Below are 17,958 nucleotides of genomic sequence, written 5' to 3' on the forward strand. Positions count from 1 at the left end.
ACTTTTATATTAATTGTGAAAAATAATTAAAAAAAAAAAAAAATTGTGCTTGAAAACCTTGAAATTCAATGAAGACATCTTAATTGTGAGAAATGTCAAAATTTGTTTATTACTTTCAAAAAGGCACATTTACTTTTTTATTTTACAGATTCTTCTTTCATAGGCCCCCAGGAGAAGATGCTTATTTTTTTTTTTTTTTAATTAAAACCACTATATGTTGCAATATTATTTATGAACACCAGGGGGAGGAGACAACTATTATCCTGACTCAGGTATCTTCAATTCCTTTTATAACGAATTTAAGCTGTACTGTACATCCCTCAAGTATATGAACTTCAAATCTGCGAACAAACTGCTGAATTAATTACATTCAGTGTTATAAAGATTCAGATTTAAATGATGTATAAACGTACCAGAAGGAAATTATGACCGCAACATTTCTTTTATCCTCGTTTTCTTTTCAATTTAAGCTACATTTATTTTATTTTTCATTATTTTGTAAAGTGTTTTTGTTCCTTATTTTCTATTTCTTATTTCATTAATTTGTCCACTCAGTACAGGCCTTTTCTAATGTGCCTTGTTGGTTTGTAAATTCAAGAATTTTCAATAAAAAGAAATCAAAAAATGTTATGTTGACTCAGGTGAGGAGCTACGAACTGAGGGGTAACCATGGTAACCATGAGGCTAGATGACTCAAGGCGGAGTCTCCAGCGTTGTTCACCGGCGGCCATCTTGCCACAGGAGAGCTCGCTCACTCATAACATTGTGTTTAATGGTGCATTTACTGCTTAAACAACCTTAACTTGCTCAATTCTTGACAGATTTTCAAACAGTTTGGTTTGTCATGAACGTCAGAGATGTAGTTATGACACTGCATACTTGTGAATAATTATAAACATTGAAAAACGTACTTTTGTATGAAAATAACAAGAAACAGATAGCTATGACATAGTATTTATATTAAATGAATATTTCTATAGTATTCTTAGTAATATTTATATTTACATTATAACATATATACATATATTATTACCTTATAACATGTGTATATATATATATATATATATATATTTTTTTTTTAACATTATAACATGTTATATATATATATACATACATACATACATACGTTATAAGGTAATAATATATGTATATATGTTATAATGTAAATATAAATATTACTAAGAATACTATAGAAATATTCATTTAATATAAATACCATGTCATAGCTATCCGTTTCTTGTTATTTTCATACAAAAGTACGTTTTTCAATGTTTATAATTATTCACAAGTATGCAGTGTCATAACTACATCTCTGACGTTCATAACAAACCAAACAGTTTGAAAATCTGTTGAGAATTGAGCAAGTTAAGGTTGTTTAAGCAGTACATGCACCATTAAACACAATGTTATGAGTGAGCGAGCTCTCCTGTGGCAAGATGGCCGCCGGTGAACAACGCTGGAGACTCCGCCTTGAGTCATCTAGCCATATATATATATATATATATATATATAATCTATGACCAAGACGACAGGTGTGGGCGGAGCCTCCAACTCGTAATTACAAAATCTGTCTAATTTTGGATTAGTCAGGAATTAAAGCTCACCTGACATGTGAAATATCTACCACGTAAATCAACCAAAGAGAGAATTTATAATCCTCAAGCTTCTACAAAAACACATCACACAAAAAAAATCCATTATTCCTGCTGTCACAATTATATTAAGCCTTCTTTTTAATACGAAAAAGCGATGGTTTAAAATCAAGAGTACGTTTAAGAAATTCCAAATGCTTTATTTCTTTTAATACGTTCTCTTTTCCCCCCAAAATCAAGGGAGAGTAATGACCAAATACCTGACAGGAGAAAGATCAGGTAAGATAAACATAATGCTGGATCAGATGTAGAAAGCACTGGTCCTCAAGACAAAGAAAATCAAATATGCATCTTAAAAGTGCAAAAAACAAAACAGAAACAGGGCAAGATACAATGACGGGGAGCTCCCAAGATGTTCTGAAGTCAGAGATAAAAGGCTGAAACAGTCCGAAGGAGGAGTGAAAGCTGTCCATTTCAGGGACACAGTGACCTTTCCAACATTAAATCCTGTATAGTGCCACAATATCTAAAATGAAATGTAGTTAAGCAGTAACATCGAACCAGTTATGACGTAAAATTGGTTGTTTTTTTCTTGTGTTCATTGTGTTCATTGACCAGATTGAAGTTTAAAAAAAAAAAAAAAAAAAAAAAAAAATGGAAGAAAAAAAATAAAACAGCTTCACATTTTCAAACACTTTAAAAGTCCTTCATGGTACACTGGAACTCCTGTGCTCACTCAAAAGGAAAGACTATGCTGTAATTTAACAAGCAAAGCCAGAAAACTCTCGTTTGTGATTATTAGCCTCAAACAGTAAACCCCAACGTATATTTGGACCCTGATTGTGATTATTGATTATAGCCAGGCTGCATTTATTGCTAGTGCCACTCCAGAGACCGGATACTGACTCAATGAAATTTAAAAAGGAAACTTTCCCGGAAGGGGGGGGGGGGTGTCAAAAGAAAATGCAGCATATCATCCAAAGTTGAGAGATTTTTCCTTTTTTTTTTTCTTCTTTTTTTAAATAAAAATACCACATCACATTTATCAACACACGATTTGATTCATTACAACCCAAGCAAAGCGGTAAGCAGACGGTTCAATGAGCTATTTGAGGGGGGAAGCCCCAGAAACCGTCCTCAAAACTTCAGCCCAATGCCGTTCCCGGCGCGGCTGATCAAAATCCATACAATAATCAATAAACGCCGCGTTCAGACAGTCTTTGTGAAAGTGTCTTTTAGATCGGAGTCTTGCAAGTTCACACACTCGGCAAATCACATGCACACTCTGTGCCAGCGTCGGTGAAGTTCCCAAGGAAGTGACATGATTTTGCAAAGTGTTCATCTTTTCTTCTTCATTTGTTTTGTTGAATTTACAATTAAAAGTAACAGAATGTGGAAAAAGGTTTCCAGAAGCACGTGTTTCTACCAATGCAAGCGGTTCTGCCATAGTTCATTGGTTGTGTCGGGTACTTCCAAAGGTGCATGTCTGGGATGGCACACTGGATTTTTGCCATGTTGACATGCAAAGATGTTGTGGGGGGGGGAATATCAAAAAAAAAAAAAAAAAAAAAAAAAAAAAAAAAAAAAAATCACAAAAATGTAATAAAGAAAATCCTTGATATTAAAATAATAAAAAAAAAAAAAAAATTATAAAAAAAAAAATGGAGTCACCTTTTTTTCCTGAAAAAAAAAAAAAAAAAAAGATTAAAACATTACAAAATAATTTAAAATAATAACCCCCATTTTTTCTGATTAAAAAAAAAAATGTAAAAGTCACCTTTTCTTGATTTAAAAAAAAAAAAAAAAAAAAAAAAAAAAAAAAAAAGAACCTGCACCGGGACCTCAATGGATGGTTGTGACGAACCTTTATTTTTCACCAGCAAAACAACATATGAAATGACAAAAGTGCCCCACTGCAAATTTGCTTAAACAAAGTTAAAACAACAGACTGCAAAAGTGGGTTGTGTGGGTCTTTAGGGCCTCAGTTCCAATGGGGAGAAACAGTTTTGGCGGGAGAAACAGTATGAAATGCGGTTAGAACCGGCCATTTTTCTTCCCCGCCCCCCCTACTTGCAGAGATTAAAAAAAAAAAAAAAAAAAGAAAACACAAAAACATAATAACCAAAAAGTGACTAATAAATTAAAGAGGAGATTGAAGAGAACTGCTTAAACATGGTCTGTGTATGGATATATATTTATATATATATATATTTATATAACTCTAAACTCGGTGTGTGAAACAAGAGTCCAGTTCTGACGGTGCCAGAAGGGAAAGTGATATCTGCGGGTGTTTGCCCCGCCTGGCCGCGGGGATCAGCTGCAGAGGGTTCAGACACTGGTCAAGGAGCGTCGCGTTGGCAGGCTTGGAGGTAATGACGAGTCGGAGGTCCGTTTTTATGCCTTGTTCTCTTCTACCTTGGTAACCTGGGGTTTGATGGGTCCAGTGCGTGCTGGTTTGGCTTGACCCGCGGAGGCCGGGGGCTCCTGGAGTTTGCTGGTCATTCCCCCGGATGCTGATTTAGATTCTCTCACTGCCTTGCGGACCTCGTGCAGTGTTTTACCCTGATGGGAAGAAGAGAGGAGGACTTAGTGATGGACCAGATGACGCACAAGCTTCACATTTATACAGTTAAAACTGAACCGTCCAAAACAGTCAAGATTTATAATTATTATCCCTATAATAATTGTTAGGGCTGTCAAAGTTAACGCGTTAATGAGTGCGTTTACATGGGAAGTAGGGCTGGGCGATATATCGAGATTTTAATATATATCGATATATTTTCAAACACGATATGGTACTAGACAATATCGTTTATATCGATTTAAAATTTTTTTTTTTTTTTTTTTTTTATGATTTTGATATAGCTTATTTTGTGACAAATTGACTTGAATGTTTTATTTGAAATTTGCACAAATGTTTTGTTATTTGCACAACTGTCAACCTCAGTTGAAAAGTCTGCCTGTTTCTGTCTACATTGTATTAATTGTACAGTGTATTTTAATTTAATTGTTATGCAGGAAAGGGATATTTGTTTTATTTTATTCAAGAAGCATTTTTATTCTATATATGCAGGCAGTTTATTTTTATTTCATTTATTTTATACATTTTGATATTGTGCAGACCTCTGTTAATAAAGGAACCTGTGTGACATTTGGCACGAGGCTTTGTATTAAAACTGACTGTTTTTTTAAGGGTTTTCCTCAGAAAAAAATGAAGCTAACAGAGATGCTATGCTATAATGCTTTGGGGGAAACCCCAATTATGGCACAGAAAAAATATCGATATATATAGAGTATCGCCATTCAGCTAGAAAATATCGAGATATGACTTTTGGTCCATATCGCCCAGCCCTAATGGGAAGTTTAATTCCTCTTTAATTCAGAATTAAAATTAAATCCGATTTAAAAATGAGTAAAAATTGCAATGTAAACACCTAATTCCAAATGAAAATGACCATTCCAAATTAAACTTAATTCCGAAGTGGCTGGTTTATTCCGATTTTAAATCCGAATAGAATAATTCCGCGATCATGTATTCACTCATTCCGCTTTAAAAGGAGACCTATTATGGCATCTAATACCCATTTTAAACAGGCCTTGAATGTCTTAAAACAAGCTTTTGATTGTTTTTGCTAAATAAATTAGAAATTCAGCCTCTAAACCATGTCTTTATCTTCCCAGTCTCTAACCTCTTTATCTATGCAGGATTCTGAGTGGGCGGGGCTATGATAATGAGGCTCTGTGCTGATTGGCTGCCGAATGATGCGATACACCGCTACGAAAAAATGGCGGAAGCTCCGGCCGGCGGACTTAGTTGTGGGCGTGGTTTCACGCATCGGAGGCCAAGCGATGTAAATCGCATTCTGGTTACGTAACGACGGGAGCAGAATCTTATTGGCTCGTAGATCCACATCACACTGGACGGCTCATCCGGGCGGCTGTACAGACACTGCAGAATCTGGTTCCTCCTTCTCTGAGTTGGCAGGCTGAGGGGAAACCACTTTATATATGTTAAAAGGAGCATGAGGCTCCTTTTAAGAAATGAGACTCTCTAGCGCCACCCTTCACCACGACGGCCGTTGGGGGTACTGCAGCCAACAGTGAAGCCGGCACGGGAGAACGGGGAGAACGCGCATGCAGCGTCATGTGACGTCACATCCACAGGACAGCGCGGGAAATTCGGGACCGAATTGCAGCACATTTTGCAGCACACAGCCTGTTCAAGGAAACGGACAGATACACTAGAGGGCTCATTCTTTTTGATTTGGAACGCTTCATCTGACATTATTACTAGAAAACTTAAAACGTATACAATTTTTTTTCATAAATCCTGCCTCAAGCTCCTTTAACGCAAGAGAAAACGTTTTTCATAATAAGTCCCCTTTAAATTAATTCCGGTCTTTCTTTCTGCTCGTTCCCTCGCCCGTCTGTCTCCATGACGCTTATATTCCGCGCTGGGCTGGTTTTCCAAACAAAGTTTCAAGACGGCAGCACGCAGTAAACAGTGGTCAAGTATGGAGGATTTTTGGTGCCAAAATTAAATAAATAAATACATCTTTAATTAATTAAAATGGGAATGAAATATATCATTAATTAATTAAATGTGTCATTAATTAATTAAATGCTGAAATAATAAATATATTTTTTTTTACTTAAAATGAATTGTATTTTAATTAATTAATGACATATTTCATTCTAATTTTAATTAATGAATGACACATTTAATTAATTAATGATATATTTCATTCCCAATTTAATTAATTAATGATGTATTTATTTATTTAATTTTGGCACAAAAAATTCTCCATAGTCAAGAGCAGAGACCATTTATTTAATAAATAGCTTGGAGGACCTGGAAATAATTAAAAGAACAGATGGCAGGAAACATAAAAATTGTGAGCTTTTCAAAGTTGTAGCGGCTAAGTTTGTTTTTCTTCCGGTAGTTTAACTTCCGGTGCGCCCCCCTATCCAATCAGAACCTTCCCAACCCCCAGACCTTAAGAGGAATTGGATAAAGTCGATCAAACGTGTTTTCCATGTAAACCTTAATTCGGAATTACTATTTCAATGTAAACTCGAAGGAAAATAGTTTAATTCTGAATTATTTAATTCGGATAGCCTCCCCCCACCTCCCCCATCAAAAGCTTGTAATTTATTTTTTGTATCCCCCTGTTTTGATCCCACTTAGGAGAAAGGGATATTTTTTTAGCCTTTTATTTTTCTCCATATGAGGTTAGACATAATTACATGGAGAATTTAACTGAGCAATGCACTTCCTGTACAATGTTTATGATGCATATGGTTCATTGTTTTACATTGAGCTGCTTAAAAAAAAACAAGGAATCTTAAGTTAGTCTTTCCAAGTGTAAAGTTGGGGACGACATCGTGTTTGTATTTATGAAGGAATGTTACATTCAGGTCAAAAGCTTTTTTTTTTGTGGAAAGTTAAATAAACATTGGCATAAAGCAGCATATTTGCCCTTTCTCATGTTGTTAACAGTATGAAAAACATTTAAAAAATACATTAAGGTAATTTAGAACAGCAAAAAGTGTGAATAAACGTGCGATTAATCGCGAGTTAACTAACATGCAATTAAAAAAATAAATCGTTTGACACCCCTAATAATTATGATTAGAATGTGTATAATTCACAAGTCTAAATTACCATTAGATGAAAATATTTAATAAAAACGACAAAAGCAAACATTGCGTTGAGAAGAAAAGAGATTACTACTTTAGTTCAACATCACACAAATCTCAAAACTAAAACTAAAACTCAACACTAGCACTACGCATTTGAAGACGAAAGGAAACACAAGAAGTACGGAAAACAATTCAAGTAGAGAGAAAAGAAAAATGGATTAAATTAGATTACCTATATTTATAGTGGGTGGCTCACCTTCATGCCATCCTCGGGCCCTTTGACTGGGGGCTCAGGGGCCGAAGGAGGGGGAGGGTGGGGGGGCTCGCGGCCGGGGTTGTAAGGGGGGGGGCGGATGATGACGGGTCTCTGAATGGGGTTGGGGAAGGGGCCGGTAGTGGGGGGGCGCATGTGCATGACCATGCTGCCTTGAGCTTGTGGGACCTGTGTGTTATGGGCAAGGAAGAGGAGGAAATATAACAAAGAATTAGTTTGCAAGAATTCCGTTTCTGAGTGCATTTTCAGTTTTTTTTTTTTTTTTTTAAGTATTCATCATGAAAAAAATCATTTAAAACCACCTTAAATTAAATAATAAAACTTCAAAAACGAGCCATACGTATCATCAATAAGGCTGATTACTAGGCCTGTGTTGAGAAAAACCGATTCTCCGATTTTAAATCGATTCTCATATTCATTCCTAAAAATCGATTCACATGTCTAAAGATCGATTTAAAAAAAAATATATATATATATATTTTTTTTCATCATTACATTACAACTTTTGGTACTTTTTTGTTTATGCCCAAAAAAGTAATGTTTTGTTGGACAAGAGAATAACTGGTGCCATGTTTTTGCCTTTAAATATGTTTAAAGGTATGAAAACATTAAAGTTTTCAGTTATAATTGCATACATTGTCTATATTTCTTTGCTTTATATACTGTCTTGGGGTTACATTTGAATAAATGTTAAAAACCAAATTCTCATAAATGTTTCCTCCCTGGATCTGTTTGGTAATTCTGACCCACATGATGTTTCTGAAAGCAGTTCTATCAGCATTCTGGGAGGTGATTGGTCCTTACAGCATCATTAGCTGCAATACTTGCTGTTTAATCTCAATATAATACTAGTATTAATATGTTGCAGAACTACAGTCATATAATTCATGCAACAGCTGAAAAAACTGTTTTATTAACAGTAACCCAAATCAAAATCGGATCAAATCGTGATAATCGATTCTGAATCTTAAGAATCGGAATCGAATCTTGACATTTGAATCGATCCCCAGCCCTACTGATTACTACACTCACACAGATCCACTTTTTCTAAATTCTCATGTTATTAAATTTTATGATTTGTTTTATTATAAAATCATGCAAATTATGTTCAGAGCAAAATCAAAAATGCTCCCTGACCCAATACAGATGTTCTTTTCAATTCAGGAGACTCGTTACAATCTTAGACGTGTCTGCAATTTCACTGTACAAAAAGCTAAAAAAAGGTATGAAAAGGAGATGTGTCTCCATTACTGGAGTTAAATTCTGGAATGATGCAAACATAAATTTAAAAACATGTCATTCTCTTTTTGTTTTTAAGAAAATGGTTTGTAAAGCTATTTTTGAAGCTTATAAGTGCAATTGACCATCTGTAAATGTTTCTTTGCTTTTCTGTTGTTTCTTTGCCTTTTGTTGTTTCTTTGCTTTACTATTCTCTTTTTGGTTTTCTGGAGGTCGGTAGCCAAAAAAAGAAAGTTGGTACAATAGGATAGGCTTATATAAGCATTTTGCTTCATTTTGCCTTTTCAGTCTTTGTTCAACACATTTTTGGTTTTGTATGAAATGTTAATGCTGTGCACAATGTTTTTTTGGTGTTTTGTGTTGTCATGACTGAATAAACTTCATTCATTCATAACCCTAACAAGTCATTAACCATTAATTTATAGAAAGAGGTCCTGAATGAACATTTTCAGATGCAGAAATCGACTTCTGATAGTTTATTAAACCTCAACATTAACTGGCGCTAATGCAAAGGCCTCGACTACAGGGCGTCTGCAGGTTTGACCAAGTTAAATGGAAGACTTTAATACCATTTTCAAACTAAATTTAAAGACCAAAAAGACAAGTCAATGAGAAAATCCAGCGCTGAGGTCGAGGTTGCCAGATCTGACAGGTTTCAGCCCAAACGTGATTTAAAACCCGCAGAAATAATGAAAAAACAGCCCGAATTTTACTTTCTCTATGTTCAAACGGTAAATTATTGAACGCAGAATAAATTTCAAGCTTCACAGAACCACTAAATAGCCCCACCAAAAAGTTCAGGCTCCAAACAAAGACTACAATTAAATTGACTAGGTCAGGGGTCGGCAACCCGCGGCTCTAGAGCCGCATGCGGCTCTTCAGCGCCGCCCTAGTGGCTCCTGGAGCTTTTTCAAAAATGTTTCACCTTTTTTTCCCCTTTTTCGCTTCTTTTTTTCCCCCCTTTCTTTCTCTTTTTTTTCTCTTTTTTTCCTTTTTTTTTTCTTTCTTTTTGCTTTTTTCTTCTTTTTTTCCCTTTTTCTCCTTCTGTCTTTATTTTCTCTTTTCTTGTTTTTTTTTCTTTTTTCTTCTTTTTTTCCCTTTTTTCTCCTTCTGTCTTTATTTTCTCTTTTTTTCCTTTTCTTGTTTTTTTTTCTTTTTTCTTCTTCTTTCTTTCCTTTTTTCCACTTTTTTTCTTCCTTTTTCCTTTCCTTTTTAATCTCGACATTTTGACTTTTTTCTCAACATTTCGACTTTTTTCTCGACATTTCCACTTTTTTCTCGAGATTGTACTTCAACATTAATCTCAACATTTTGACTTTTTTCTCTAAATTTTGACTTTTTTCTCCACATTTTGACTTTTTTTCGACATTTCTCCTTTCACCATTTGTCTTCATTCTAAGGCTGATACAAGACTTTTCATTTTTTACGGCTCCAGACATATTCGTTTTTTGTGTTTTTGGTCCAATATGGCTCTTTCAACATTTTGGGTTGCCGACCCCTGGACTAGGTTAAAGATTTAGGTTCAGAATCCAGCCTCACTCAAAAAGATTTTTGGTCGTCATTACATGTCTGACTTTACTGGTGAAGGTTGTTTCACAAATGAGATTTTAATCAACTAAGTACACTTACAACTTACGTGGTTTGTGTTCTGCCTCTAACTTTGCTGTTCTCTATTGTTTAAATTGTGTTTTTGTATTTTGATTGTTGTACGGCGACCTTGAGTGCCATGAAAGGCGCCTAACAAATGAAATGTATTATTATAGCAAATAAAATATCAGTGAGTTTATTGTGTATGTTTCTACTTTTCTCTGCCATAATGGAAACTTTGTTAATAATTTCTCCTAAATATTTTGTAAAAACCAGGAAAAGCAGACCAAATGTTATCAATCCGCCCAATTGGGAGGAAACCTGCTCAACCTGGCAACCCTGACTGAGGCGTCTAACAACCGGTAAACAGGTTTATTTCTCCTCAAAACTATTTAATAAACTTTTCCCTTTTCAAAATGTAAGAAAACTTTTTAATGATGAGCGGATAAATTCCCTCAAAAATTAAGACCCTTGGATCAACAGCTTAAAGTTTTGACCCAAGTTAAAAAATGACGAAGATATGCATGAAAACTACACACCTGCTGGGTAAAATGTGCGGTCAGAGGGCCGACGGGCCCCCCAGGGCCAGAGGACTTCCCACTGGGACTCGCAGAGCCAGGCCTGAAAAGAAAGGCGAAAATGAAAACTGAATTAGTTTTTATTCTTTCTTTCTGGCTCATTTCTTTCTATCTTTCAGGCTCATTTCTTTCTTTCTGGCTCATTTCTTTCTTTCTTTCTTTCAGGCTCATTTCTTTCTTTCTTTCAGGCTCCTTTCTTTCTTTCTTTCTTTCTTTCTTTCTTTCTTTCAGGCTCCTTTCTTTCTTTCTTTCTTTCTTTCTTTCTTTCTTTCAGGCTCCTTTCTTTCTTTCTTTCAGGCTCCTTTCTTTCTTTCTTTCAGGCTCATTTCTTTCTTTCTTTCAGGCTCCTTTCTTTCTTTCTTTCTTTCTTTCTTTCTTTCTTTCAGGCTCCTTTCTTTCTTTCTTTCTTTCTTTCAGGCTCATTTCTTTCTTTCTTTCTTTCAGGCTCATTTCTTTCTTTCTTTCTTTCAGGCTCATTTCTTTCTTTCTTTCTTTCTTTCAGGCTCATTTCTTTCTTTCTTTCAGGCTCATTTCTTTCTTTCTTTCTTTCTTTCTTTCAGGCTCCTTTCTTTCTTTCAGGCTCATTTCTTTCTTTCTTTCTTTCTGGCTCATTTCTTTCTTTCTTTCTTTCTGGCTCATTTCTTTCTTTCTTTCAGGCTCATTTCTTTCTTTCTTTCTGGCTCATTTCTTTCTTTCTTTCTGGCTCATTTCTCTCTTTCTTTCTGGCTCATTTCTTTCTTTCTTTCTGGCTCATTTCTTTCTTTCTTTCTGGCTCATTTCTTTCTTTCTTTCTGGCTCATTTCTTTCTTTCTTTCTTTCTTTCAGGCTCATTTCTTTCTTTCTTTCTTTCTTTCAGGCTCATTTCTTTCTTTCTTTCAGGCTCCTTTCTTTCTGGCTCATTTCTTTCTTTCTTTCCATCTTTACAGACCAACAAAATATAATATATATATAAAATTTCACGCACCTGTAGGAACTTCCAGATAAGCCTGGGGAATGATTGAGCTTTTCAGAGAACTGAAATCCTTTCATTTCCATTTGACCGCCCTAAAAAAACGGGCCGACACATAACAAACACATAGTTAATACACATAAAGGACGTTTTGTGGGTATAATCCGTCTTAAAATATTTTAAGATATTCAGCTTAAGTTGGAAATGATTTGAAGATGAATTTCAGGACAAGACTCACGTCTCTGCCGCCGGTCATGACGTTGGGCTGGGAGCCGGGGGGCAGCATTCGGCGCGGCGCGCCCACCGACAGGTTCTGGCCTTGGGGCAGCTGGATGGACTGAGGGAGGATGAGATGCTGCTGGGCCGAACCGTAGCGCAGCTGGGAGCCGGGCAGGGGCATCGTCACCTGAGGGCAACAGGTCACATACATTTTAAAGGGGACCTATTATGGCATCTAATCCCTATTTTAAACAGGCCTTGAATGTCTTAAAAACAATCTTTTGATTGTTTTTGCTAAATGAATTAGAAATTCAACCTCTGAGTCATGTCGGTCCGTGTACTTCGCGGCCATCCGTTTTTTGTTTTGAAATGACAAAATAAAAATAGAGAAATAAACCAAAATAATCTGTTTCCCATCTTTTGTTTTGATAATAAAAAACAGAAAACGGATCGTTATCCATTATCCATTAGCCGATTTCATTGATGTGTTTGAAAATCGAAATTGGGAATTAAAACAGCGATTGGAAAACTTTTTTCTCTATTTCCTATTCGTTTCCAACAGGTGGGCAGTATGTTAGAGTTCAGTACATGTTATTGATTGGACGCTGCAGCAGAACGGACTGTCACAGCATCACTGCAGTTTCATGACGTAGTGAAGACTAGATTACAGTCTTTTTTACAGATTAAACTCATGTTTCACTCCCAGGTTTCATATTTGATTTATTTTCTGTTTCAACATTAAAAAAATCTAAAACTGTTAATTTTCAATCTGATCAACAAAAGAACCAGAAACAACTTTCTTCATTTATTACTGCGCATGTGCAATCCCCCCATTTGTCCAATCCTTGTTTTCAGTATCCTTGGAAACCAGACCAAAAAGAAAAGTCACTAAGAAATCCATGAAAATTGTCCACGAAATAATGAAACCAGCCGGGATCAAACATTCTCTATGTTAAAACCGTCAATTATTAAATGCTTAATACATTTCAAGCTCCACAAGACCACTTAATAGGAAGTTTAGGCTCCAAACAAAGACATACAATTAATTTGAGTAGATTAAAGCAAACATAATATAAGTTTATTGTGTACGTTTCTACTTTTCTCTGCCATAATGGAAACTTTTTTGTTAATAATTTCTCCTACATATTTAGTAAAAACCAGGAAAAGCAGACCAAATATATATAAAAATTAAAAAAAAAAAAAAAAAATTTCAGCCAAATTGGGCTGAAACTTCCTAAATACTTTGTAAAAATCCAGGAAAAGCAGCCCAAATATATATTTTTCAGCCCAATTGGGCTGAAACTTGCCCAACCTGGCAACCCAGATTTAGAACCTCCGCAGGAGATTCTCCTCAAAACGATGAAATAAACTTTTTAATGGATGACTGGATACATTCCCTCTAAAATTAACACCCTTGGATTGAAATTTAGGACAAATTAAGACATTTAAAAGGCCTTATTTTAGCAAAAATGGAATTTAAGACTTTTAAAGATTTTTTTTAATGTTAATAATTTCTCCTAAATATTTAGTAAAAACCAGGAAAAGCAGCCCAAATTTGATCAACCCGCCCAGTCCGTTATTTTTCAGCCCAAAGTCAAATGAAGCCCAACTGGGCTGAAACCTGCCCAATCTGGCAACACTGACTGAGGTGGTAAACAAATGTATTTCTCCTCAAAACTATTTAAAATGGGGGGGGCGCTAGAGAGCCCGAACTGGATGGCTGCTTAGTGTGAAGGCTCCACTTAACTTCGCACATAAAACCACCCCAAACTTTTGCAAACCTGACCAACTATAGGTTACAGACTATGCCAAAACCCTCAGCAGCCAAGGAGTGCGATATTTTTGCAAAAGCTCGCAAAACGAACTCACGAAGCGCGAAGACAACACTGCCGGCCGAGGACGACGGAGCTAACATGGCTAACGTAGCCGACGTGCTGACGGAGCTGAGAGCGCTGCGCTCTGAGTTCGGCTCTAAGTTGGATGGGATAAACGGCCAACTGGGGGAACTGAAGAGCTCCATGCTGGTGCTGGAGAACAACCTGGGTGAAATCAAACGAGAGGTAACGGCTAATGAAAAACGTGTCGGGGAGGCAGAGGCTCGCATAGCCGAGACGGAGGAAAGGCTGGACAAGACCGAGACGGCGCTGGCTGCGGCAACGAGACGACTCGCTCACCTGGAGGAGAAGACAGAGGATCTGGAGAACCGTGGGAGGAGGAAAAATATTCGGCTGTTTGGTCTTAAGGAGGGAGCTGAGGGTAAGCGTCCTCTTTTTGACTTTATAAATGACATGCTACCCCGGTGGCTGGGCACCGAGCCTGATAGATCATTCATACTGGAAAGAGCCCACCGCACGCTGGCCCCAGCAAATCCCAACGTCAACAGAGCCGTCCTCATTCGGTTCCTCAAGTACCAGGACAGGGAGTTCGTTCTGCGCTCCACGAAGCAGCGGGACATCACACATGACGGATCAAAGCTCGAATTCGCGCAGGATTTCTCGGCAGAAACGATGCGACAGAGACGGGAGTTCAACGCTGTCAAGAAGCTGTTTATTGACATGGGAGCCTTTCGAGGATTTCATCTCCAGCCGTGCAAGCTGAGGGTGCTGCACGGCGGGAGGATTCGCCTTTTTTCCTCTCCACAAGAAGCTGAGGAATTTTACCGCAGCATCACGGCTGGAAAAGCCACACATGGCCAGGTTTGAACTGCCTTTAATACATGGAATGGGGTGAGTGCACTAGCCTGCGTGCATAAACATAGGACCACCATCTGACTTTTTCAGGCTTAGCTGCCACTTAAGCTGATTTGCTCGGCATTGGTTTACATGGACAATAAATAGCAGGTACACATTGGTTGTTGTCAAGTCGTCGATGTAACATTTTATTTTTGAACACTAACAGTGCCTGTATCGACTGACATCTTGGTTTATTATTATTACTTATTGGTTTGGTAAGCAGAGGAGTGGGTAATGGAGCGGTGAAGGGGCGTGGATAACAGGTGGCTGGGCTCCGGGTTTTTTTTTTTTTTTTTTTTTTTTTTTTTTTTTATATTATTAGACAAATGAAAATAAGCTTTGAGTTGTCTTGAAAACAAAATAATAGAATAGGGGAAAGCGTTGAGGGCTAGACACCCTGTTCTTATGATTTAAATTAGCACACATTTATTCTTATTTATTTATTTATTTATTTTTATTCTTTTATTTATTTATTTTATTTTATTTTTTTTTATTTATTTATTTATTTTTATATATATATATATTTTTTTTTTATTTAATTTTTTTTTTTTTTTTTTTTTTTTTTTTTTTATATATATATATATATATACATATGTGTGCGTATATATATCTGTTTTTGTGCGGGACGGATTGAATTGGGGACGACCCCACTCGGTTATCTTACTGGTGACCCCTGATTTAGTCTGGTCCTTGTGGTAAGCACAACCTGAACACTAGACAGCACCTGCCAAACTGATGCCCACTTTGACATGCCCCTCCTCATTTACTTTCTTTTTTTCTTTTACCTGCATTTTTTCTTTACAAGAGCATAGTACTACCTAGGAAAGCTAAGCTTATCCTTTTTTACTTTAAGCCTATTTCTTTTTTCAGTTTTTTCTGCACAAAGGCATTTTTTCCGTTTTTTACAAACAAATTGTGCGTTGTTGGAAGCTAATCGCTACCTGCCTGACAAGTTAAGGGTGTTACTTGTTGTTATAGGGTTGCCTTGTCGTTTGGGGACTAGGCTAGGGTTGTGGGTGGGGAGGGTGGGGGGGGTAGAGGGGGGCCCCTTATACTCTACCTGTGTTTTTTTTTCCTTTAACAGTATGTTAGTTTTTTATTATTTGTCTTTTTGTTTTACCATGGTCAAGCACGGTCAAGATATTATGCCAATCTTAGTATGTCTAGCACGCTTAACGTAATTAAGTTTAATGTCAGAGGCCTTGGTCACCCAATTAAGCGGAAAAGAGTTCTTACATTTTTGAAAAAGGAAAAAATAGCAGTGGCCTTTCTACAAGAAACGCATCTGTCCAATGAGGAGCACAAAAAACTTAAGAGAGACTGGGTTGGGCAGGTATATTTCTCTAGCTTCACTAGCAATAAAAGAGGAACGGCAATACTGATTCACAAAAATCTGCCTTTCATTTTCAAAGATCAACATACCGACTACGAGGGTAGGCATATACTAATCCGAGGGATGCTATATGGGCGAGAACTAACACTGCTTAACATCTACGCACCTAATGAAGATCGCCCTAAATTCATGTTAGATATGATCACCTTATTTAACCAATATAACACAGACTTTGGAATGATCTCTGGAGACTTCAACTGCTGTATGGACGGTAATCTGGATAAATCCTCACCCACATTGTCCAATCCTAATGCATCAAAGACTTTGAGGTTAGCCTCGAATGATGTAGGTCTTGTTGATGTGTGGAGGGAACTTAACCCCACAGTGAAAGATTACACTTTCTATTCGGCTAGGCACAAATCATATTCTCGATTAGACTTTTTTCTTTTACCCCAGGAACATCTCTCATCTGTGATTTTGTGTAATATAGGGCCCATTCTTATATCAGATCACTCTCCAGTCCATCTTAAGCTATCCCTCCCTCAACAGATGCACCAGACTAAACATTGGAGATTTAACTCTTCACTTCTCACAAGTATCGAAGCCTGCAATAATATTAGAAGGTGGCTGGAACAGTACAGACAGGACAACGCAGCCTCTCCTGTTTCTTCAGCAATAATGTGGGATGCAGCTAAAGCTGTAATCAGGGGTCAACTGATCTCTTACACATCTGCAAAGAAAAGAACTATCGTTCAACGAACAGAACAACTTAAGAAGGAGTTAATCAATCTGGAACAATCCCACAAACAATCGCCTACGGATGAAAATATGAAGAAACTAAATGCAGTCAGAACTAGTCTTAATCTCGTCCAAACTGAACATGTTAAAAAACTCATGTTCTTCACTAGACAGCGATATCACGAATACGGTAATAAGCCCAGCAGGCTTCTAGCCTATCAACTTAAAAAAGAACGCGCGGACAGAACAATAAAATGCATACGTAATGCGACAGGCCAATTGAAATATGATACACAAACAATACAGTCCTCATTTTTTGACTTTTATAAACAGCTTTACACGTCAGAGAATCCTTCCGAAACGGACATCCATGCATTCCTGGATGATTTATCTTTATCCTCTATCTCGGAGGGCGAGAAGGAACAGCTGAGTGCTCCATTCACCTCAGATGAGGTGCTACACGCAATTAAGTCAATGCCATCCGGAAAAACTCCAGGTTTGGATGGATATTCGGTAGAGTTCTATAAGGCCTTCTGGCCGCAAATTGAGCCCCTTTTTATGCCCATGCTCACAGATTTTTTTGAAAATGGAACCCTTCCTGAATCCATGAAGACAGCGATAATTACACTAATACATAAGAAGGACAAAGACATTGCTGAATGCACCTCATTTCGCCCAATTTCGCTACTTCCAGTTGACTTTAAGATAATATCGAAATTAATTGCACACAGGCTTGAGGACCTCTTACCCAAAATCATTAAGGCTGACCAATCTGGCTTCGTGAAGGCACGCTACGCCTCTGACAATATTCGGAGGTTACTTAATGTGATTGACCACTCGGCCCTATACAACAAACCAGCCCTACTGGTATCACTTGATGCGGAAAAAGCGTTTGATAGGGTCGAGTGGTCATATCTATTTGCCGTCCTGGAGAAATTTAATCTAGGTGAGAAGTGCATTGGGTGGATTAGGGCTATGTATAGCAACCCGCAAGCTCAAATATGTATTAACGGCACCCTCACTGAAAAATTCGGTTTATACAGAGGCTGTCGGCAGGGATGCCCTCTATCCCCG

At 37.1% G+C, this 17,958-nt stretch overlaps 1 protein-coding gene across 1 annotated transcript in view; it reads right to left on the reverse strand.

The window, feature by feature from the left end:
• Positions 1-3,440: 3,440 nt before the first annotated feature.
• Positions 3,441-17,958, reverse strand: part of prrc2b (proline-rich coiled-coil 2B) — a 77,896-nt gene continuing 63,378 nt past the window's right edge. Inside the window, exons 27-31 of the mRNA XM_061733655.1 lie at positions 12,101-12,268; positions 11,878-11,957; positions 10,875-10,956; positions 7,492-7,677; positions 3,441-4,154 (exon numbers count right to left, since the gene is read on the reverse strand). Of these exons, the coding sequence (XP_061589639.1) occupies positions 3,987-4,154; positions 7,492-7,677; positions 10,875-10,956; positions 11,878-11,957; positions 12,101-12,268 (684 nt within the window). The 3' untranslated portion in view covers positions 3,441-3,986. The remainder of the gene's footprint in view (positions 4,155-7,491; positions 7,678-10,874; positions 10,957-11,877; positions 11,958-12,100; positions 12,269-17,958) is intronic.

The sequence above is a fragment of the Cololabis saira genome, chromosome 11, assembly GCF_033807715.1.
Source record: "Cololabis saira isolate AMF1-May2022 chromosome 11, fColSai1.1, whole genome shotgun sequence".
NCBI classification, from domain to species: Eukaryota; Metazoa; Chordata; class Actinopteri; order Beloniformes; family Belonidae; genus Cololabis; species Cololabis saira.